The following is a 25,401-nucleotide window of genomic DNA, read 5'->3' as shown; positions in this document are numbered from 1 at the left end:
TCTTTTATCTCTATTAACCAATTAATCTCCCCATTAAGTTAAGTTAAGTGTGCTATTTAATACTTTAGAACGAAAATAAGACTGATTGAACAATAAGCACATAATCTAAAACGGTAAAAAGCAAACTGGCACACGCGCAAACCAACATCACAACTTTTTCTGGATCAAAAACGGACAATTTCAACGAATTTGAACAGCTAATAACAGACGCAATCGGAGTCGCAGCAATCGCAGGCGCGCAACAAGCGAATTTTCTGCAATTACATAAAAGATGCTTTAAGATACTTCTTAACCCTACTAGAAGCTATCAGACCAGTTTTGCAGATAGTATAACAGCTCTAAGAAATAGATTCACACAAGACGACTTGAGAGAAATTAGAATAATAAAGTCAGAGAACCAAAAGTTTAATCCGAAGACCGATATCGTTAAAAAATTTCTTAGTAAAGTTAAGAACAGAAGCAAATAAGACATATCCACCACCCGAGACAGTAGTAGCGCCAGCAGGAGCAGGTAATCTTGAAGCTCGTAGATTCGAAGGAGAGACAGCATCACAAGAGATTCTGCCCTTCAGATGTCAGAACATCGAAAAAACGAACAAAAAAACGCTTCTTCATCAAGTCTATGCCAAATTGGCTAAAACCTAAGCTGTTAGAACAACCAGATACAGGCACAATAGATAAATTATGTATACTAGGTAGCCAACAGATTGCAATAAGTGAGATGTGTAACAGAGAAGAGTACATTGACGACAGATTTAATGAAATAACAGAATCAAACACAGATAAAATGTTGAAAGCAAAAACCGTAATTTCTAATAATCAAAAAGAACTTGAACAGAAACTTGAGCAGAAAGCAACACCTAATAATGAGCAATCAGAACAAGGCCCAGCAAACATTTTCACACCACATTACCCACAGCAAGTTTACAGACAAAGTAATAGACAAAAATTCCGTCCGCAATATCAAAATTATCAACCAAATTACCGCCAATATCAGCCCAATTTTTATCTACTTCAGCCAAACTATCGGCCTCAGCAACAGTATGCTCCCCGTTCTAATAATTACCGAGAATTTAGACCACAATTTAGTGCTGCTAGACCATTTTTTTTAAATGAACAGCCACAAACTCGGAATAATTGGACAGAACCTTCACATAGCCCCCCATTTGTTCATCCAGCTTATATTAATCGACCAATTTACCGGTTCCCAACAAAAATACCAGTCCAAACCTCCTTCAACAGGGAATAGTTTATGATAGCCCAGCGCCAGCGCAAAACCGATACGGTAGTGAACCAGCAAACCAGTTTAATGGGGCAAGTGTACCTCAGAACAGAAAAATGAGAGGTATGAAATATCCATTTAATCAACAAAAAAACTAATAAAGCCACCCAACATTAAAAACCAAAAGAAAAATTATAAAAACTCAGTTTATCATTCTAACGAAAGCACGTCTAGTCCTAGTTTAGATAAAGTAATAGAACCATTTGATAACTAAAATTAAAAAAAAAGCGTAGAAAAGGCAAAAGGAATACTAACAAAAGTAAAGTGAATAAATCTGTGCAATTCCCAACACAAGTACCTCAGCCAGTAGCACATGTTCAACACTTATTTAGCATTGTCCTACTTTTAGGCAGAACATTATCCTACGTTAAAGTTAAATTTAGTGAAGAATTAGATAGACGCGCACTAATTGATACAGGAGCATTTGCAAACGTGATAAACCGCGAGTTTTACAAGGAACTTATTAACACAAATATTAATTCAATAACAGAAATAGAAAAGCTTGATCTAGATAAACTTAAATTGGCAAACGGAAATATAGTTAAAGTTGATAAAGCAATTAAAGTTACATTTAAATTGGGCACACAAACATTCACTGAAGACTCCCTTGTTTTAATTGTCACAACTCCTGTGTTATTAGGCAACCCATTCTTCGTTAAACATAAAGTTTCTATCTAGCCATTTAGCAACATAAAGTTAGTAGATGAGTTTTTAATATTATTAGCACAAATATTAATTCAATAACAGAAATAGAAAAGCTTGATCTAGATAAACTTAAATTGGCAAACGGAAATATAGTTAAAGTTGATAAAGCAATTAAAGTTACATTTAAATTGGGCACACAAACATTCGCTGAAGACTCCCTTGTTTTAATTGTCACAACTCCTGTGTTATTAGGCAACCCATTCATCGTTAAACATAAAGTTAGCATCTGCCCAGGACAAAGCTACATTAAATTCCCTGATCAAACGCTACAAATAAAAGAAAAAAGCCAGATAAGCAAACCAGAAGGGTAGTTAAACGGAAAAAGTTCGGAGTTTATACACAGAAAAAGCAAGTTTTGCATCCAAATCAACAAACAATTCTAGAATGCAAGCTTCAGGACAAACTAGAATCATTCACTGACCTTTGTGGCGTAATAAATCCGAATGAAATCTTTGAAAAAGATGGCGAATCAAAACTAACGTCTTCTTTAAGTAAATTTGCTGAAAATACTATTTCTATATCTATGTCCTGAACATTACTGAAGACCCCGTCACTATAAAGACGAGGAAATAGCCGAATTCTCATTCTTAACATCAGACCAAGCTGAAAAGTTGTTAGAAGTAGATCCACAGTTAATAAATGTTGCAAAAATGAGCGAAAATTACTTAACAGAAATAAATCAGTTAATTTAAGTCACAGATACTCCAAAACGAAAAGCGCAACCATCAAAACCAGCCCCAAAATATGAAAAACAGTGGTTTCCAAAGCCTGAGACGTGCCTTGACCCGACAAATTTGTCGCCCTTGCAGAGAGAAACCTTTGAGCAATTGCTAAAAACTGCAAGAAATGGAGAAATTAGACGCAAAAGGCAACCATCAGGATAAAATCACTTCTCTGTGCAAATTTCCGTGGGAAAAATCGGCCCTTAATGACAAACAAAAAGCTGTAGTAGGTGAGTTATTAATTGAATTCAGCGATATCTTTGCAAAACACAGATTTGACGTCGGATATAATACAGATTTGAAAATAAAAATAACTCCAGAAAGAAGCATACCAATTTATGAAAAGGCCTTCCAATGCCTAATCATCTGAGAAATGAGCTGCAATTAGAATTTTTTTTAATGCATTACTATGGACTAATAACAACTTTGTCTCAATCAAGATATAGTAGTCCCCTTTTTGCACAACGAAAGAACTCAGGAAGACTTAGACTATTAATTGACTTGAGAAAAGTAAATCATTTGCTGAAAAATGACTACGTCAATACGAATTTCCCGATTTCGAACATGAGTGACGCAATAAATTACTTCGCGGGGAAAAAGTTGTTTACGAAACTTGATTGATCTCAAGCATACCATTGTGTGCAAATGGCAGACGATGTATCAGTGCAACTGCTAGCATTAAAATTTGCTTCGAGAACTCTCCCAATGATTAAATTAGTCAGCAATCGGATTTAGCTCTTTCGTTAGAACTTACTTGGACCCATGCTTAGCCTCAGGAAATTGTACCCAGTTTATGGATGATATTGGAAACGCAGTAACAAACTTTGAACAATTGGTACCTTCTTCACGAGAACTATTTATCTGTATACGTCAATCAGGACTGAAACTGTCACCCGAAACGTGTGAAATAGCAACATATACAATGAAATTTCTTGGAAATAATATCAGTGCAGAAGGAATTTCGCCAGAAAAGTCAAAAATAACCAAGTTTCTAGATAAGATCACAATGCCGAAATAAACAAAGAAAGTAAAGCGATTAATTGGCTTCACTCAATTCTTCTGTAATTACATCCCTAATTTAGAAGGGAAACTTATGCCTTGTTTAGAAACTCCTGAAGAAGGATGCAGTTATAGAAAACACAGAAGAACACGTAAAGGCATTAGAAGTAATAAAGAAGGATCTAATGGAGGCTACAAATGTAACATTGCGGTTACCAAAACTCGGTTTAGAGTATGTAATTCTATGTGATGCTAGTTACCACGGTGCTGGTTTTGTACTAATGGTGCAAGACTATGTAAATGAAACTGGAAAGAACGAAAAAAAAACTTACGCTCCCGTATCGTTTGGTTCCCATTTGTTTAATGCAAAGCAATTTAAGTTCTCAATCTACTACAAAGAGTTCCTAGTTTTGTACTATGCGTTGGACTACTTTTCGCATTACATTTGGGGATCAAGCAAACAAGTAATTATACTCACTGACAACAAAAGCCTTATGCAATTCTTTCAATCAAAAGTAATACCGCCATCTCTTTGGAATTGTTTAGACAGAATACTTGCCTTTAACAAAGTAATCGCTCACATTCCTGGATGTGCTAATTACGCAGCAGATTTCCTCTCTAAAATGGAGAATGACAAAACAGCAACAATGTCTTTAAAATTAACAGACCGAATTCCAGTTAAAGAAATAGAAATTGATACAGAAGCGCAAAATCCTGATGTTGAAGTGAATGTATTATTAGATGGTGAAATATCCAATGATGAAATGAATGCAGACGTTTTAGACGCTCTCAAAAAACTCGGATATTACGCGGACTACAAAAAACGACAAAGTGGTTTACCCATAACTGAAATTCAAGGGCTATTTAAACTTAAACGAAAACAAGAAGTAAATTCAATTCAGTATCCAAATCCATTAGATGAGTTTCCAGATCTTACAGACAACTTGATTACCCTCAATTTAGCAGAAAAGCAACAAAAAGATGCAGATATTAGAACAGTAATAAGCTGGATTCAACAAAACATTCAACAACCAGACTTAAAGTAAGCTTCAACAAACTTAAAAAAGTTTCACAAAACATTTAAATAGATTAATTCTTGAAGGGAATGTCTTATAGCGGAATTTTTATGATGATACAGGATCGGTACTTCATAAACAATTCTGCGTCCTAAGCATTTGTGGAAAGAGACTATATATATAGGCTCCATGATTCACAAACAGCAGGTCATTTAGGCATCAAAGCAACAATTCAAGAATTCAGAAAGCGATTTTGCTATCCAGGATTAACTGAACAATTCATAAGCTTCATTAAAATTTGCCTCACTTGCCTTCAATTGAACACAGTCCCAAAAACCACATCACACCAAAGTTGCAACCAGTCAGTTCCTTACAATCATATCCAGGAGATATGCTTCAAATTGATTTAGTAGGCCCTCTTAAGTCAACGGATATGCAGACACAGTAGCTCCAGAACTAGTAAAAGTGTTCTTCCAACAAAGCTACATACCTCAAACAATACTTAAAGAGTTAGGAACAAACTTTACATCGGAATTAATGTCTGAATTAGCTAGTTTAATAGAAGTAAAGTTGAAGCACGCCTCACTAGAGCATCCCAGACTATTGGAGCAGAAGGATCACATGGACCATTAAAACGAATTGTGAAGCTCAATACTGAGGAATAATGGAAAAACTGGCACAAATATGTTCATCTGGCAACATCTATCCATAACCCTTCATATCACTCGGCAATAAAATTTTGCCAATCAACTTTATTTTATGGAAGAGAACAAATATAACCCCTTGATATAAGGTTCCCCAGAAAAGTAAGGGACGCAGTAGCAGTAAACTCTGACCTTGTAAATGAACTGCAAGACGCCATGATAAAAAAGTTCGGAGAAAACAATGGGAAACTTACAACCGCATAGTAGTACAAAAAGTATTATGACCAAAAAGCTTCAGCAAAGCCCATTCCAGAGAAATCATTCTGTTTATTTTTGAACCCTAAGCTGCTAGAACAGTCAACAATAATTGCTTCTCAAGTTCAGAAATGGCAACCGCTGTATAAAGTGGAAAAAGTCCTTACTGATTCAACTTATATCATTCGCAAAGTAAACACAAACTACACACAATGTGTCCGTCGCATCAGATTGAAACCAATCAAACCAAGTGAAACCCCTGAAGACCTCGAAGTCACTAATGCCGCAAATTTTCAACCTGATCCATCAAGACGCAACACATGGAACCAGACCTTTTTGACTAACACATTCAGGAATTAATATATGAACAGGAAAAGGAAACGCCTCAAGCAAAACAGTGAAGCCAGGCCCAGTCAGAGTGACTATAAACGTTCCCCTAGGTGAACCATTAACAAGACCAGCAGCAGCACCACCACCACCCCCTGCCCCAACAAGGGTAGCAGCACCAGCAGTTAGATCACGAACAGTCCCAGAACATCTTCCGGTGTTTGATTCTTCAAGTTCAGATGAAGCAATTCCAAACTTTAAAGAAAATAGCAGTTCAGATGAAAACCTAGCTCACCTGAACCCAGACGCTGAACAAATAGCTAGAATACCGGTTGATCCGTTAATTGCTGAAGACATTAAACAACAACAACCAGAAGTTCGTGTTCCTCTGGTATCATCTTCATCAGATGATGAAATGTTCTCACCTCTCCAACAGCCCCAACCAGCAATAGTACCATTAGATATTGAATCGCCTCCCGAAACACGGGAAGAACAATATGCATTAAATGAGAGGAAAATAAGAGCCTGACCTTATAAACCGAAACGAAAACCATAAAAAAGTTCATTTAAATCACCAGAAAGTCTTCAACAACGAAAAAACATACGCGGCTTTAAACTCGAAAGAGAAATAATATTGCATAAAGAGAACAGAACAAACCCTTACCAAACTAACCAAGTTAAAAGATCAGGCAGTCCTAGATCGAAAAATGCACGCGCCAAATTGGAGCAAGAAGAAAAACGTGCGGCAATAAAAGCATCTGCACAAGCAGCAAAACAATCAAAAACACCAAGTAGAGAGACAAAATTAGACCAAGCTAGAGCAAGTATAGCAAAATATTCAGGGAAAAAGTCCAGCAGTTCACTAAGCAAGCCAGTAACTAGATCTAAAACAAAAAACTCTTCACCAGGCCCATCAAACCAAAACTTAAATCACTTTAGTCACGAAATAAATGCAAAGTATCTCACCAACAGATATCTTACAATCTCCTTACTCTTTTACACACTGTATATCACCAGAACTTGTAATGGCAAAAGGATGAGCCCGACAAGTCAAAAGCTGGTACCCAGCAGCACCAAGTGCAATCAAACTTAGATATCCACCAAATATTGGCTCAGTTTAATATATTTTGACCCCTACTTTGAGCGTTATGTCTTCAGTTTAATCGCTAAAATTAGAAACTATCACAAGCCCACATATGAATCTGTATATGCAAAACTTATGAGCTGAGAGAAATAGTAATAGATGCAGGAATACAACACTTAAGTCTTCCAAAACTCGCCAGTGGCTATGATAATTTAGATTTTAACATCCTTTTTGAGCTTATATGTCACGTTTTTGACCCTCTACCCATAACCATTCATATCCATTAGCGCGTACAGTCCCAGTACAGTCTAGCAGTACCCTCTATCTGCCTGAAGAGCCCAACAAGCCCGAGCAACTTAGTCCTAAATCCAGAAAATACCAAAAAGTTGAAAAAAATCGACATTAAAATCTAGTTATTTTGATATATCCCCAGATCCACTTGACCGAACCTGGATAAACCTATTGTTCTGGAAGACCCTTAATAAGTAAAAGCAATCCCAGTTATAATTGACCCCTTCCGACCCGTTCTAGGTACCAAAAACTTAGCCCAAAATTGACCTTCCCAAAAAACGTAGGTTCACTTCAGAAAAACAACCATAAAATTGTCACAAATGCCCCGATCACTCCAAATTTTTGCGCTGCAAAAGTTTTTTGAGCCGATAAATCGATCTACAAATTTTGAGCGCAATCCAAGCATTTTAAAAATCCCGTGACGCTGGGCTGCCTGTTTTTGAAGACTTTGTGAAAATTCACGAACACGTTCATAAAACCTGAAAGGTTGATCGACCTAATATTTTTAGCTTAAAACATCCGCATGCTCTACATGCTCATACCAAAAATATTGAAAACTTTTACGTAAAATGTTGAAATAATAACAAAAAACTGAAGCCGACAACTCTTCTCAATTTAACCAAAATAGAGCCAGATTTAGATCAGAAAAAAGTATCAAATAGCTGATTTATGAGCCCATATCCAATATTCAGTCTCTCTAGCAGTTTTCCAGGCCCAATAAACCCATAAAACCTTACAGAATTGTATAAATGATAAAAAAAAGAGTGAATAAATTGAAATTCGCACATATTTCATCAGATTTAGCCCAAAATTCTAAAGAGAAAAAAACTCAACATAATGACCTCAAATCATAAACCAAACTGCAACAATAGCTGCCACCAACATAGTACTCACTATTATGACCCTCAATTACCGTCAAAAAACAATCATCTCCAACCTATGTCAACTTATGCACCAAACATGACGTACCACAAGTAAAAATCTAGCAAATTTCACATAAAAACTGGAACAAATCACAAGTTAATCATCTCCAAAGCTACCGAAATGCTACCCCTGATAGCCACAAATATCAGTACTAACAGTTAGCACACAATTTAGGCCACGGTTTCGACCCAACAAATCAAGGTTTTGACCCAACAAATAGCTTCAAACCCTTTAATTCAGTAATATCCATTAGTACCAGGCACAGACAGTACCATTTTAACCATCCATCATCGATAATGTATGAACAGTGCTGACTTATTCATTTCCAAATTTGACGATTCAAAAATAGCCAGGTTCAGTTCACAAAAATAGTCCTAACTTTGCGAAAAATCCTCAAATTACGCCAATTTTCTGCGCTGCAGGGTTTGTTGAGCCGCTGAAGCGATCGGCTAATTTTGAGCTTGATTGGAGCAATTTAAAAATCGCGTGATGGTAGGATGTCTTAAATTTCGCATTTTTCGTTTTCTCATACATGAATAAAAACGTTGATCAAAAAACGCTCCAAAATCTTAATTTATAGCATAGTTGCTTCCCACCGATGTCTAACGAGTAGAGCATGCCAAAAAATTGCCAAAAGTTCAATAAAAATTAAAAAATTCACATATATGTACCACCTGTCTTGATGCGGAAAAATGACCCAAATTACAACAAAATTACATGTGAAAATTAGTACCAAATACTCTTCCAAAACAGTTCGTATCACAAACAGCTGTTACTAACAACTAGGGCACGTGTGTAGAACCCTTAGAAACAGTTTATAACCAGTATTTCACAAGCAAAGTAAAGTTAATGCTCAAAATCGAAAAAAGTCACGATATCACTATTCTTGCTCTCTCTCACAATTATGGCATTATATAGCTACACACAGACACAAAAACATTATCACATGATCACACGCATCACAGCAATTAACTCCACCAGTAAAAACCAATCATAATGGCTACAATCAAAAGATATCACTGAAAAACTCACCTATAAATGAAACTACACTACATGCTGATAAAAATAATTGAAACAAAATTAGCTTATTTCCATCGACTCATTCTTCTCACACGGCACCATTTAGGCAAAAATGACCGCACATTGTTGACACACACGCATCACACCCAATAACAATGCCGTGAACAAACTATCACTCATTTCACTGACATTTATTTATTCTCAAAGCCTCGCTAATTCTCCTTTATCACCAATTTACGTCCTCATTTCCCTCCAAAAAAACGAAAATATTATATATACTAATTACTATGATATTAGTAACATTATTGTAAATTTTAATCAAGCACCATGGTCTGAGAGGTAGCCGAGTACATGCAACACGAACACTATTACTACAAGTCAGTAGTTCAAGTTGTTGCTTATTATTATTGATATTATCATTATTATAATAATTCAATATAGTTAGATTGTTAACACGATTCAACCCTCTCCCACTTCCACTGACACCACTTCCAAATCACTGTCAACAACGCAAAAGTAAACACTACAGATATTAAAGTCCCTACAACTAAGTCCCACCATCCTCCCCGTTCTACCACATCTTCTAATTTTCTCTCAGTACTTCTCGAAATATTACAGGCAGGATGAATCTTGCAGGACCAATAAACTCGGTTCCGCCCCACAAACTTGGTCCCATTGCTGGAACAGCCAATTTCAATCGAGCGCACAGTGATATTGAAACACATAGTGCAAATATTTCAAGCAGAATAATCTGAAAAACTCGAAAAAACATGTAAACACTGCATAATTCCACCTCTCCAACCACTAACACCGTAAGCATACACCCACCATGCAACCAAACAACTACACTGAAACACCATAAATCACCATATTTAGTAGTAATATCAATGAAGACACACAACAACACACGACCTAAAAGTAGAAAACAGCTGAAACAAGTAAATATAACATAAACAAGTGCCAAATTGAGAAAACTACACCTAGAAGCCTGAATCCAGCAGACAAACGAACAAAAGGAACCACCATAACATGTGATAACAGCAATAGTTGGTCCCAAAACCAAAAATATTGCAAAAGTTTTACAATATCGAGTTCCATTTGAATATCTGACCACTGAGGGAAAAGTTGACTTTTAGTCAAACTTTCAGAGAATGAACATATTGCTGTCAATGAAATGCACATACAGCACCACAGGTTTGCGTTCATTTTATACTTGAAAAGCAAACAAATTGTGCAAACAAAGAGCTCGTGCAAAAAGTGATGAAAATTATTCCCTTCGACTGTTTTTCCTTTCTCCCCGAACAGGACCTCACGCGTCTGAATGAAGGATAATAAAGGAAAGAAGCTCCTGGTCTTGCTCAGAGTGAGCAGCCTGACTTAAAGCCGATCATCCAGCAAAGACAGAGTGAAGTAACTACAATGCATCGGTACAATGCACTAATACATAAAGGCTTCAAGGAAAGCCAAAAGGCGGAAAAGTATTGCACGAGTAACGAGCATCACTGTAGTTCCTACTCCCAACAACAGCATTACGAATGAAAGCCACCTGGACAAAGCAATTGATGACCAGAAGAGAAGAACTTCAGACCTCTCCGCAATAGACATAAGTTTTGTTCATAGGGAGAGCAATCTTCAAGTTTTCCTTCAACTCTTTAACTGTGCAACTAAACGCGCATCTTCAATTTGGAACAGACAAATTTGATACAGAAGACGAACAAACTACCACTGAAGATGAACAGGACAACAGCGCTTTAACCCGAGAGGAAAGTGTACTTTAAGTTCTTGAAAGTCCGATATAGTTCGACAAGTATTAATCTTTTAACTGATTAAGTATCCCTTCAATCATTAAGTTTAATCATCAGTGATTTAGATAATCAAACTAGTGCTTCAATCCCAGAAATTAACCAGTGCTTTAAACCATTTATTCAACCAGTACACTTCTTATAACCCATTTAAATTTTACAGCCTTTATTCAGCAAATAAACATGATTATTCTCAGTGCTAATCTCAAGACCTTCTCTTAACCTTAACTTACACTTATGTTCCTACTTGCCATTCTGAACAAACGCATCTTAACCCCTTCAATGTTCCTTAACAACCTTAATTCTTGTCTTAAATTTGTTCATTTTAACCTTTAACTCAATTTGTCTTAACCTAAAATTTATTTCTTCTAAACTCTTTAAATGTCTTTAACTTTAATGCTTTCGTTCAAAACTCTTTTCTAAGAAAACATAAATTGGGTGGCTCCAACAAAAACATGTGTATATCCTCATATTCGTGCAGATTATATATTTTATAGAAAAATTGTAAAATCCAGTTACTTCTCATAACTTTCATGGAAAATTTTCCGTAAGTCCGGTAGTGTCACGCCCCTATTTCGTCCCTCATAGTTACGTGATGATTTTCCTTTAAATATCCATAAATAAGTGCTATAATTTAGTTCATATTCAGATTAGATCTCAAATCCATATATAGCTAGTATTTCCGTCTAGGCCTGTAACCCCTATTTTTTATGTTTATTAAAAACAACCGCAGGTTGAGGGTTTACTGATAAATATATAAAGTGCCCAAAAGCCTCAATATTTACCTTTTTGAGTTCCATGACAATGAATTCGCATAATTGGTAAATAACTTCATGAAAAACTATGTGCTTGGTGAAAAAATTATTCTGATAAAGTAGGTGCTAATACGGAACTTGTATATGAACTTAACAAACATCAAGAGACGTACAAAAGCCGGAAATTGCCCAACTTGTAGATCAGTAAAAATTTGCGAAGGACCAATACGGCTCATGGTACAGCCCTGCAGAACCCACGACCACCAGAACACCGGTGAACCAGCCGAGTAATCAGTTGACAATAAAACTCAACAATAATCTTGAAACTTCTTATTCTGTCTCTTAAAACTTTGCTATAATTTCTAATTAAATAATTAAAGATTGAACTGGAAAATCTTTATAAAATTCTGAGTTAAAACAGGCTTCCTCAGAGCTGAAGAGCAACCAGATAAAGCTCTAAAATACAAGGCAATTAGTAGGTATATCACGCATCCGAACCGCTCAATAAAAGGCTATTACTAGCTAAATTTATTCAAAAAATATCTACTAAAAATTGCACTGTGAAACATCTAAATGAGACCTTGTAAAATGATAATTATTCACATTATTTACTTCTAATATTAACCTCAGAAAACGCCATGAGGAACAATCTAAAAATCAATGAGTAACATCATGTCAAGTGTTATCTTTTGGTAACAATACATGAAGATTCGAAAATTTTTCAATTTTTTTTTACTTCACGCAGGTGTTATTTGACGATTCAATTAACTTGGTGTCAACTGAACAAAGTGATTTTTATTGTCAACCAAACTTAAATAGAGAAGACGGTTCCAGTGTTGACAATCCCCTCCTCTTTTAAATTCCAATGATCTGCCTTTCTCCTTTACCGCTTGTTTTCCTTCCATTTATTTATCAGCTTACCATTTTCAATCTGAAATAAAAGTGTTTTTTTCAGAAAAAAAATCAAAACTAGCTTTTAAGTGCCACATAGTGATGTTTTTTCTGCAAGAGACGCATTCAAAAAGTAAAAAATTGACTCAGGAAAAAGAAAAAACGGCCTCGCACATATATTTTTTCATTGAAAGTGTTACAACTATAATCAACTGAGCATTTGAGATCTTGTTAAGTTCCTTTTTCTCGGGAATCTGGCCGAATTTCAAATTCTGTTGAACTTTAGCGTAAATATTATAAAAACTGTAAAGCATTTTTATTAAGGTTTAACCAAAAATTACATAGAAACTTAAATAAGGTTGTTTTGCAAACAAAAATCACAAAAAGCGAGTAGTCCAGAGAAAATTTTTAAATATTGAAAAAAAAGTGAGTAGTTTAAAATTGAGTAACGGAAGATAAAAAATACGCCAGTTTTGATATGGCTGAAATTTTAGATCGCTGTTTTCTGAACACTAAAATATAGAAAAAAGCTAAATTAGTGGAAGGTTTTTTAGAGGGATTAGCTGATTTTTCACAAATTCCGTTTTTTTCTAATATTTAGGGAGGTGTTTTCATTTAGTTTTTGATGAGAAGGAAAATACTTCAATCATCTTTAGAAGGGCATATGTTTTCAGGCATTCATTTTTATTTCTCACATCTATCGGTGACATATCAATGATGCATAATAAAAAACAACTAAAATTTCAGGCAAATTGATCCACCGAGTGTTTCAACTCGTTATCAGAATTAAAACATAGCCGGCATATTGCCGGAATAGCTGCGAAAGAATAGACCTGCGTGCCATATAATAGAGATAGAAACAGATACAGATCTAAATTGAAAAAAAAATCAACGCCGCTCAAAAAACTAAGTAAAAAACATTCAGCGATAAATTAATAAAGCTTGTTAAAATTCATAAAAGCTTATTAGGGACCTTAACTGCACAAATGAGTTCCTTTGACCTTAAACAAATTCAAACTAAACTTAAGTTTTAAAGTGCAAAAGTCATTTTATTGAGTGAGGTAAGTCACGTATGATCAAAATCTAATCACGCAAATAACCTAAAAACTTTTGCTAAAGCGAGTAAGAAATGACATCACGCGCGCAAATGCCGTTAGTGAGAGGAAGAAGTCATTCAGAAAATTTGACTTTTTCAGCTTTGCTGTGTGAACAAATGTAAAACGAAAAAAGAGCGTCAGACGACGAAACAAAAAACATAGCCGGTAGAATACCGGAAACGACTCGAATCGTCGTGCAAAATAATCTCTACCATAAATTGGACAAAATCAGAATATCGAAAAAAACGCTAGAAATAACAAAAATAGCAGACCAATATAACATAAAAATCGTTAAAATTTTTTCAGTTCAGGGGTGTGGGTAGGTGCTGGGGGGGGGGGGGAGTTGGTAGGTGGGGGCAGGTAGGTGGTGGTAAAGGGTGTAGGTAGGTGGAATGGGTGTAGGTACGTTGCGGGGGGGGGGGGTAGGTGGGTACGTTGCGGGGGGGGGTAGGTAGGTAGGTACGTCGGGGGGGGGGGGTTAGGTAGGTACGTGGGGGGGGGGTAGGTAGGTACTTGGGGAGGGGGGTAGGTAGGTACGTGGGGGGGATAGGTAGGTACGTGGGGGGGGGGGGGGTAGGTAGGTTCGAGGGGGGGGGGGGTAGGTACGTGGGGGGGTAGTTTTTTTTGGGGGGGGGTAGGTAGTTAATTGGGATCAAATTTTCTCAAATTGACCTCTTCACCTTGAATTACAGACTTTTACCAATTGCTATACTTTACAAACTAAGCTATTGTTAAAATCCAATGTTCGAAAACAGAAGTCAACAATCAAAAACGGAGGTAAATGCTCGAACAGAAAGAAGTCAAAATTCAAGTCATGAACAAACTTGCTTTCTGCTAAAAAAAACCTGTAGAATATCATTACTCCTCTTCGAGTCGTAAAAAAACCAAGAGCACCGCAATATAGCTTCGCTCAGCTTACAGCTTCGCAGCTATAAAAACAAGTTAGATGAAATTGGAAAAACATATCTGTCTCAAAAAAATTAACAAGTTTGCAGGCAGCAACCTATTTGCTTGAATTCAATTACATATATTCATTCTTAAGTCAATCAAAATCTCCTCATGAGTATCAAATCAGATTAAGAATAGCCACTGAGCCCCATAGCGTTGTAACGTCAAAAATCAATGATGAAGACGACCAGCTTAATACAAAATTTGTGGAACTCCAATTTCGGGTTCATAAGTAATAAATCCAAATCTAATTGAAATTAACAAAAACTCTATAACTGATAGGAATAAAATTTTTTTCAACATGACAAATAGGTATTGATTCTTAATTTCAGTCATTATGTTCTATTCAATTGTTCTATAACCTTTGAGTTGCTGTGTGACTGAAACTTAATTTTATTTCAATATTTTTAATAGTTTTTTACAATTTAAAGAATTTGAATTGTAATGTGGCGCCGTGTTTGTACGACTCGAAGAGGAGTATTGGAGAAGTCCTTTTTTAATAAATTTTATTGGAGTGATTTTTGAAGCGGGAAATGAAACGCGTGAAAAAATTTGGATTGACTTTGGTGCTGAACAAAAGTGAAGAGCGGAGCGAAAAGAGAGTGGTTTTTGTTCAAACCTCTGTTTTCGAGAGAACAAGAAATTGATGTGTGAAAAAATTTTCTCTAAGCGGGCGAACTGCTTTTAAAAGCAGTTTTTTTTAAACTTTTGATGGTTATGATGTTTGATTAAGATATTGTATTAACTTCAGGCTTGTTTTGATAGGAATTGAAGGTTTCAAGTAGTGAATTTTGAGTTTAATGCTCATTTGGAGGTTTTTGTATCAGTTTTGCTGACTTTTAGACGAAACTTAATGATTTTTTGCCTGTTTTTTGTTTTAATGTTTTAAGTGGGATTTGAATAGAAGCTTGTTACTTACGGATTATTTAGATACTAACTGGCTAATGTTTTATTGATGTAACTCATTTTTTTCTCAGAAAATTTGACAGAAAAATGGAGAAATTTTAAACCACTTTTCTTATTTTTTTGCAGTTTTTCTTTTTTCTTAGTCTTAGACAAGTTTCTTACCCTATTATGACTTGCCCATAGATAAACAGGTAAAGCCCAGTGGGCATTAAGTTTTATTAGAGGCCCAAGGTGACGCTAGTAGTCCTTCGAGTGCTTAGAGTGGTGGAGCTGCCGGGATGACCTCAATTTAAGATTGAAAAGTCATTTTTAGGAGTTTCTGGGCTAAAAATGTTACAATTTTTCATGATTTTTTTGTAATTTTTGTTTATTTTGTGTTAGATTAGTCTTAGGTTGAAGTCTTTAAAAGTTGATGACAGCCTTTTGCGAGACAAAATTACTCGTTATGACCATTTTATGAGCTATATGTTTTTACTAATTTTTGCAAGTTTTTGATTTTTTTGTCAGTTTTTTTAGTTTTACCAGGTTCAGGGGCTAATGAATCTGTTTTAGGGTTCGATAAAAGGACAGTGTACAGCTTCTAGTAATAATGGATTGGTTTTCAACATTTAATGTCTCGAACTTTAGCATTTTTTGATAAAATCTGCAATTTTTAAGGTTTCCTAAAGTTTTTGTCAAAAATTGATATATGCCCGTTCTCAAGTGCCGGGAAACATCTTGCACGATCTCAAAAAATTTTTTGCATGGTTGACAGTTTCAAAGGATTTGTTTTCAACATTTTAACCTTTCGAATTTTGAAAATTTTCTGATAGAGTTTGCAATTATTAAAGTTTTTTTTCGAAATATCTCTTTTATTCAGTTTTTCTTGCCTAAGTAGCCAAAAAATCTCAAACAGGGTTTGATGGTATGCTATTAAATAGTTGCTAGGGGGCAATTGAATGGTTTTCAAAATTTAAAAAGAACGAATTTCATTTTTTAAATTTGAATTTTTTTTTATAAAAATCATTGCCTATCGATCTTTGAAACAATTCATTTGTTTAAGGCTTAGAATTGGATTACTGGATAGCCTCTAGAGGCGCAGAAATGATTCGTAAGATATAAATATTACAATTTTCAGCAACATTTTATTAAAATTTGCAATTGATTTCATTTTTTTTTTAAATTTGGGTCATTTTTGATTTAATCGATCTTCAAGAGCCAATGAAATTTCTCAGGCCTTGCAGATATAATGCTGCAGCAATTTCAGAAACAAAAAACGGTTATGAACTTATTTTTGAAAAAGTTATATTTAAAAGGTTAAATTATGCCTTAGGAGTAAAAGCTTCAAAGTTTTAGCAATAATTATATTTTCTTTAGTTTGATTGTTTGTTTCTCAATTTTTAATGATTTTGTTTGTGTTTTGGCTGGCATTGTTCAATTGATCTGCTGCTCAGGTAGAGTGTTTCTAAGTTTTCATTCGATTCTTTGAATTGTATTTTAGGACTTGTCCTGCTATGTTTTTTAGTTATTTTTTCTATTATGTCTGTTCCTTTCATTCTATCAGTTTTAAACGAGGAACCTCCCAAAATCAATTTTGGGAGGTTTCTCGTTTTCTTTGTTCTTGTCATCTCCGGAAAAAAGGTAAACTCCTAATTGCTCTCACGGCTTTTGTCCCTAGGTTACGAACTTTGTATTATTTTTTTGTTTAAAAATTTGTCAATCTCAACTTGGTAGAAAGCTGTCATTAAAAAGAGAGAAAGTGACAGTTTTCATGTATGTTGTTCCCTGCGAATTCATTTATTTTAAGGGAAACGGGAACTATTGTTTTTCGTGGCTCAAAAAACTTTTACCTGTGCGCTATTCGAAAGATTGTGCGATTGCACGTCACCCAGTATCTAATTTTAATTTGACTTAGGCAACAGAAAAATATACAGAAGTTGCGCTTTCTGACATCTAAAACTTAGTTTTCTGATAAAAACATCTTTCGATAAAACATCTTTCATCAACATCATTGCATGAACTGCCCAGCTCCAAAGAATGCCAACGTAGCTGAATTTAATTGGAAGGGATCGAAAGAGTTCCACCGGATTTTTTTTTTGTTCTATTTGGTGTCAGAAAACAAAAGTGGAATAAAAAAGGTTTAAACAATTTTCATTTTTTAACTTACAAACATTTATCATCAACTTTTCAAAACGCCATAAGGTATACACAAATGAAAAAAAGACTCTCTGGGATTTTTGTTACTTGGAGCATATTACACATCTAACCCAAATCCGCAAATCTTCATTTCCGATTTATTTGCGTTTTTCATTAGTTTTTTTAAAAAAGGAAAAATAAAATTCGAATTTTTCTCAGGTTATTTCGAAATAGCTGCTAGTTTGCTCCCGCTTTCAAAACATTAACTAACGGGGCCTAACATGCAAACGAAGATCGGCATAGAGCGAAAAAAATCGTCCCGAACGTTGGATTTTGAGTTAGTTGTAAAGAAAACGATTTGCAAGAAAAAAGGCACTAAATTGCAGAAATGTGGGGACCCCTTTGACATTACCATAAAAATGGTCTCCTAGCTGTCAAAATGATCAAATTCAGAAAGCATTAACAACCAGAGGGCCATCATATCGCTAATATATGACATGACTTCTTACCAATAACTCCATCTCCTTCTGAAATGTTAAAGATCTCATTCTGAAGCGCAAGTGATTCGTCGGACCATCTTTGACAAGCAACTGTTGTGAATGCGTAAACTAGCCAAACACCACAGATACAAAGGTGGCTTTTCAAATTTTTCATGTTCGAAAATATTTTTTTAATCAAGATCTAATTTTGGATTTTGGTTATTGCTTTTAATTAATTCCAGAGCTGTATGTATCACAAAACGTCGACACAGAGCCTGTATGAAATCGATTGTACCATTTATCTTAGTTAGATATAACAAAACGAGAAGCGTGAATGATTATTACATCATCCTTTGTGCGCATCTTGAAACACCTGCTTATTACAAAAAGCGACTATAAATGACAAAGCACAGGAATTTATTGTTCTATAACCAAAGACAAGAAGATGTTACAACAGTCGTTACTATGGACGCTTATTAACGGAAAACATTAGTTATCAGTTGATCAGGAAAAGGGAGCATGCTGGTAATATCCATCTTGATAAGGGTAAAAATTGTAAAATCCCAAGTTAAAATAGAAAAAGAACTTTACCAGCTGAGTGCAGAAGTTCAAATAAAGTTATGACCTCTGTTTTGAAGCCCATTTATCGCCATGATAAAATATAACGGGAGCTAAGCTTTCATCGCCTTAGATTCACAGTATTTATTTTCGCCTTAAACACCTTTGAAATACAATTATCATCTTGGCAATCAATCATAGAGAAGTGAAAACCCACATATCAATGTAACCATCAACATTGGTGCGTGCGCAGAGACCAATTGCGAATAAAACGTAGTTTACGAGAAAAACAAAGTTTTAATTTTCTATTATTTCATCATCTTCAGATTGAAGATTAAGGAACTAGGATCTTAAAAAAAACCAGTTGAGTATATAGTTCCCCTCCCGCTAAGTTTGGTCGGAACAAAAAAGCAAAACTCTTCTTGTCAGATACATTTTTATGATTGGTTGACTCATTGGATTACACTTTAAGCAATGTTTCAGAATGGCAATGGTCTGAATAGAACGCGCTGAGCTGACACGTCGAGTTCCAATTATTTGCTAGGTCGAGCAATTGGCTAAATAAGAAACCGCATTATTTACAAATCAAAAACGAATCAGAGTCATAAAAAAAAAGAAATCAAGCTTGTGCTTGAACTCTATCTTCTTACTGACACGTTTTGATGGCCAAAACAGACTATGGCCCAGCAGTAGTTAAATGACCTGAACATAAAGCCAAATTTTTTTATCATCTGAAAGTTGTGTAGTCCCTTAAACACGTTATCCATCGACGAGCGGGATATAAAATTTGGATCTTTTCCGTTAGTGCCCCTCAGTACTTTATGCTCCCCCAGTTAACGAGCACGTGTCTTTACTTAGTAAATCATCATGTAAAAATGTGGCACGTGCGTTTGGGGGGTGCAAATACTATGCACCCACTAAGCTGGGAGCACACACGGAAAAGATCAAAATCTTTCCAGGAAGCGATGTTGCAACGGCTGTCATGGTTTTCGTGAGAATGCTGTAAGAGCAGATGATGCAGAAGTTTGGAATGCGCCAACGCAGAGAACAGGACTTCTCCAACGATGACTTTACAGTACGTTTATTATTTTGTTCTTTAATCTGTTCTTAGATCTTTTCCGTTTGTGCCCCCCCCCGCTTAGTGGGTGTATATTATTTGCACACCCCAGACGCACGTGCCATATTTTTGCATAATGAATTACCATGTAATTGCACGTGCTCTATAACTAGGGGGGTCACATTACGTACCGGGGGGACACAAACGGAAAAGATCCAAGAACAGATTGAAGAACAGAACAATAAACATACAGTAAAGTAATCGTTGGAGAAATCCTGTTCACTGCGTTGGCGCATTCCAAAAATCTGCATCATCTGAATTACAACATTCTCACGAAAACTACGACAGCCGTTGCAACATCCTTTCCTGGAAAGATTTTAGGATATTTTCCGCCACTTTTTTATATGATGATTTACTATGTAAAGACACGTGCTCCGTAACTGGGAGCATAATGTTCTGAGGGGCACAAACGGAAAAGACCAAAATTTTATATCCCGCTCGTCGACGGATAACGTGTTTAAGGGACTACACAACTTTCAGATCATAGAAAAATTTGGCTTTATGTTCAAGTCATTTAACTACTGCTGAGCCATAGTCTCTTTTGGCCATCAAATTGTGACAGTAAGAGGATAGTGTTCAAGCACAAGCTTGATTTCCTTTTTGTTTGATTTATGACTCTGATTCGTTTTTGATTTGTAAATAATGCGGGCTCTTACATAGCCATTTGCCCAACCTAGCAAATTATTGTAATCTGCAAGTATTTTGTGATTGTAATTAACAGATAGAAAAAAGGAGGGCTAATTAGAACTCGACGTGCAAACTCAGCGCGTTCTATTCAGAAACTTGCCATTCAGAAACATTGCTTAAAGCGTAATCCAATGAGTCAACCAATCATTAAAATGTATCTGACCAAAAGTTGAAGAGTTTTGCTTTTTTGTTCCGACCAAACTTAGCGGGAGGGGAACTATATACTCAACCGGTAATTTTTGTTCAATCAATTTTGGCTGATCGATATATTTGTCGTAGAAAAATGAGAGTGGTTTCATTAAAAAGCTTGTCCAGCGTAGAATTCAAAATTGAAAAGATTTTTTGAATTTCTTGTTTTTTGGGGGAATTATTGAGGTTTAAGTTTTGTGTGAACATGGGATATTTGGCATAATTTTGTTCACTTTTAGCAAAATTTTAGTTCAAAATATTATTTTTCCTATAAAATAATTAATTCGAAATTATATTTCATGCTACAAAATAAAACAATTTAGTGTTGCCAATAGACGAAAAGCGGTAAAAACGGATTATTTCTGGTCTCCTAGGGAGGTTTACATTATAAAAAATTTCAATTCAATTTGAGAATTGTTATTTTTTTAGGATATTTTCCGCCACTTTTTTATATGATGATTTACTATGTAAAGACACGTGCTCCGTAACTGGGAGCATAATGTTCTGAGGGGCACAAACGGAAAAGACCAAAATTTTATATCCCGCTCGTCGACGGATAACGTGTTTAAGGGACTACACAACTTTCAGATCATAGAAAAATTTGGCTTTATGTTCAAGTCATTTAACTACTGCTGAGCCATAGTCTGTTTTGGCCATCAAATTGTGACAGTAAGAGGATAGTGTTCAAGCACAAGCTTGATTTCCTTTTTGTTTGATTTATGACTCTGATTCGTTTTTGATTTGTAAATAATGCGGGCTCTTTCATAGCCATTTGCCCAACCTAGCAAATTATTGTAATCTGCAAGTATTTTGTGATTGTAATTAACAGATAGAAAAAAGGAGGGCTAATTAGAACTCGACGTGCAAACTCAGCGCGTTCTATTCAGACACTGGTGACCGGACAATAGATCGAAAGGACAACAGATCGAAAACAGAAAATTTGGGACAATAGATCGAATATTAATCTCTGTTCTTATTGGTTAAAATTAAGCATTATTTGCGAGCTTCAATATAATTACCACATTTTGCGCATGCCTCGCGAGCCATGGCCATGCCTTAGCGGCCCGTGGGACTTGATATGAATCTATCACAACCGAACAAAATATCACAACAGAACATGTTATATGCTGTATAATAAATGAGCGCTCAAATCTGATTGGCCAATACTCTACTTGAGTAATTTAATTTTCGATCTATTGTCCCAATTTTCGCTTTCGCTCTGTTGTCTTTCGATCTATTGTCCTAGCACCTCAGACACTTGCCATTCAGAAACATTGCTTAAAGTGTAATCCAATGAGTCAACCAATCATTAAAATGTATCTGACGAAAAGTTGAAGAGTTTTGCTTTTTTGTTCCGACCAAACTTAGCGGGAGGGGAACTATATACTCAACCGGTAATTTTTATTCAATCAATTTTGGTTGATCGATATATTTGTCGTAGAAAAATAAGAGTGGTTTCATTAAAAAGCTTGTCCAGCGTAGAATTCGAAATTGAAAAGATTTTTTGAATTTCTTGTTTTTTGGGGGAATTGTTGAGGTTTAAGTTTTGTGTGAACATGGGATATTTGGCATAATTTTGTTCACTTTTAGCAAAATTTTAGTTCAAAATATTATTTTTCCTATAAAAATATTAATTCGAAATTATATTTCATGCTACAAAATAAAACAATTTAGTGTTGCCAATAGACGAAAAGCGGTAAAAACGGATTATTTCTGGTCTCCTAGGGAGGTTTACATTATAAAAAATTCCAATTCAATTTGAAAATTGTTATTTTTTTAGAAATTTATTCATATTTTTTTAGTCACTCGGAGACTAGTCACTTTTCATATCGAAATTGCGTTCATGACAAAAGTCATTTACAGTCAATTGATGCCCAATCAACAAAACATTCGTTTGCAAGAAAGTCCTCATTTTTTGGCTCCGGCTCTGATTTTTTGTAATTTTTAATGATATTTTGATTTTCTTTTTGAGATTGTACAAAAATTTTGAAGTTACATGGCACAGACTAAAAGTGCAATAGCCTTCCTAATGAGCATCAGGTGGACCTATCTAGTATTTCGAGTGGACAGCAAAAACAAAAGTGAACCCAAAACAAAAATACAATAAAAATATCGTTCAGCATAGAACATTCAAACAGAAAAGTGTCGACTTTCATTTTCTCAACCGAGTTATCAAGGTTTAAATTTACATGTTAATTTAGTTCACATTTACCATTTATTGCATTTACCAAATTTTTGTCAATTTTGATTCAAAATATGTTAAATTAAAAAAAAAACATTGTTATAGCTTTGAGCATAAAAGACAGATGTTTGTTGTTTAACTGCTTGATCTAGATTTCTCGTCAGAATTTTGGAAAACAATGTCAAAATTTAGCACCTTTTCAACAAAAACGGCAGATATGCCTTTTTGACCCACCTTGTTTAAAATTACGGGAAGTAGAAACCTAAAAACTGCTGAAGCAATCATTTCAAAGTCCCATTCTGATTTCCTTTTTCTGCATGAAAAGCTTCGGAATTAAAACCTTGCCCGGATTTTTGAAAACTTAATTCAATAATTATTCGAAATTAACCTTTTATTCTTCATATATTTACTGTTTTCATCAAATCAGCTATTTCTAATTCGCAAAATTTTGCAAGAAAAACTGCGTGTTTTTAATGAACGAGCAGCAACATCAAGGTCAGCGTAGGTCTAAGTGTGGATTTTTATAATAAACAGTATTCGGGTTCTATTGGCCGTTCTTGTTTTCAAATTTTTTCGCTATTTTTTCTTTTTTGTTTTTGTTAGGTACAAACAGTTTTGATTCCAAATCAACACTTCAATTTTGACATTTGCCTCTCAAGTGCAACTGAGGCCCAATGAACGTATCTTATAATTTGGGTGTAAACGGAAGGATTTTATGACTTCAACACTGTTTTGCTGATTTTTTTTTTGGAAATTATGAGTTTTGCATGTTTTTGTTGTTATTTTGTAGTCTTATAACTCAGTCTAGCTATTGACCGTGTCAATTGGTGATCGACCTGAAGAGTTAAAAAAATGATCTTCTAATTAGTTGAAACCTTATAGTTATTGATTTACAATTAAAAAAGAATCGATCTTGGAGCTTTGCCAGTTTTTTTATGTCTTATTTCTGACAGCTAAGAAATTAGTCTCAGCAAAGAGAGGTCGCATCTTTCTCGTTTGCATTCGAATTTCGGCCGTCAATGAGCTTCTATGCGTATATTAATCGTTTTTCGGCTTTGCTACTACAAATTCTCATTTTTTTTAAAAACTGTTGGATTTTTTCTATTTTCCGCAATAGAGGATATTTGATATTTTTGGTGAACAGATTATAGTTTTTACAGCTTCGATACGTTGCCACGCAAAAATTATTTGAATTTTAACGGTTTTTCTGTATTCACAAGAGATATTATGGACATCAGATAAACATTCCACAAAAACTAGCTTCAATTACTAATTGTATCTTTCTACTGGAAAAATACTGTACGTTTTAACAAACAAGGAGGCTCGGTCATGAGCGCTCCGATATGATTTTACCACCCCCGTCATCTACAAAGTCACGCAGAAAAAGCAAAGGTTCTTGGAAGCAGAAAAAGTTTTTGGAAGTAAAAATACACTGAGTGATATCTTTACAATTGCATAGCAATCTTCATCATTGAAAAGCTTTCGGCCTGTTTGATAAAACTCTTCCCTAACAAACAACAGCTTTTTAGAATATTTTGGCTCCAAAACAAAGTTTGTGAAGTTTTATTTTGCCAAAATGTGCAATCTAGAAAAATTTTACTATGTCTGAAAAGAGAACAGAACATAACCGACTAACGGCTAAATGCTCGCGAACAACCGCGAGCGGTTGGTTTCGGTAGTAGCCAGCAGAGGCTTGGGGATGCTAACATTAGGGGTGACCACTGTGTGTGTGTGTGTCGGGGGGGGGGGGGCAAGCGTTGGGGGGGTAGCGTAGCGAAGGCTGGATGAGAGGGGAGGGGGGTTCAGAATCGACAGGTGTAAGAGGTTGGACAATTGGAGTGTTGGGGGGGGGGGGTGAGTCGGGGTCAAACTTTTAAGATTAAGAACCGCCCTTCACACCATGATATTGTCCTCAAAACAGTTTTGGTGACTCGCATACTCCATACGAGTATAGTATGGCTTAGGGCTCTAAGACAAAAAACTATGCCCTACGCGCACTACCTGTTTATACCGTATTTGAGGACGAAAAAAGATCACAAGACTAATATAACAGCAACAAACATCGTTTGAGAGCAATTTAAAAAAACTTACATTTACGCTAAGATTAATTGAAAACAGTTAACAATACAGTGCCATTTCTAACATTGTAGCACCATTCTCAACAACTTCTTGAGTAATTTGACCTTATTTACTTCTGCGTTTAATTAACTAACTTTATTTAATTTAACTTCATAACATTGCTGACTGAAATCATTTTCAGAAAGAAAAGTTGAAACTTTTTTGCATATGATTTCTCTACGGAAATTCTTAAATTGATAAAATTCCTATGAAATAAGACATTTTCTACACATTTTTCTGAAAAGTTAAAGATAGAAAGAATTGATTCAATCGTCATTATCAATCGTC

The 25,401-nt window shown here is 35.3% G+C and overlaps 1 protein-coding gene across 1 annotated transcript in view; it reads right to left on the bottom strand.

The window, feature by feature from the left end:
* The window catches only part of LOC142340435 (cadherin-23-like), a 144,221-nt gene extending 125,667 nt beyond the window's left edge, over positions 1-18,554 (bottom strand). The window contains exon 1 of the mRNA XM_075391011.1: positions 18,293-18,554. Coding sequence (XP_075247126.1) covers positions 18,293-18,437 — 145 coding nt within the window. The 5' untranslated portion in view covers positions 18,438-18,554. The remainder of the gene's footprint in view (positions 1-18,292) is intronic.
* Between the last annotated feature and the right edge of the window lie 6,847 nt (positions 18,555-25,401).

The sequence above is a fragment of the Convolutriloba macropyga genome, chromosome 5, assembly GCF_964194025.1.
Source record: "Convolutriloba macropyga chromosome 5, txConMacr16.3, whole genome shotgun sequence".
Lineage (NCBI taxonomy): Eukaryota > Metazoa > Xenacoelomorpha > Acoela > Convolutidae > Convolutriloba > Convolutriloba macropyga.
Note: the sequence above shows the minus strand (reverse complement) of the source record. Positions and strands in the feature narration are given on the sequence as shown.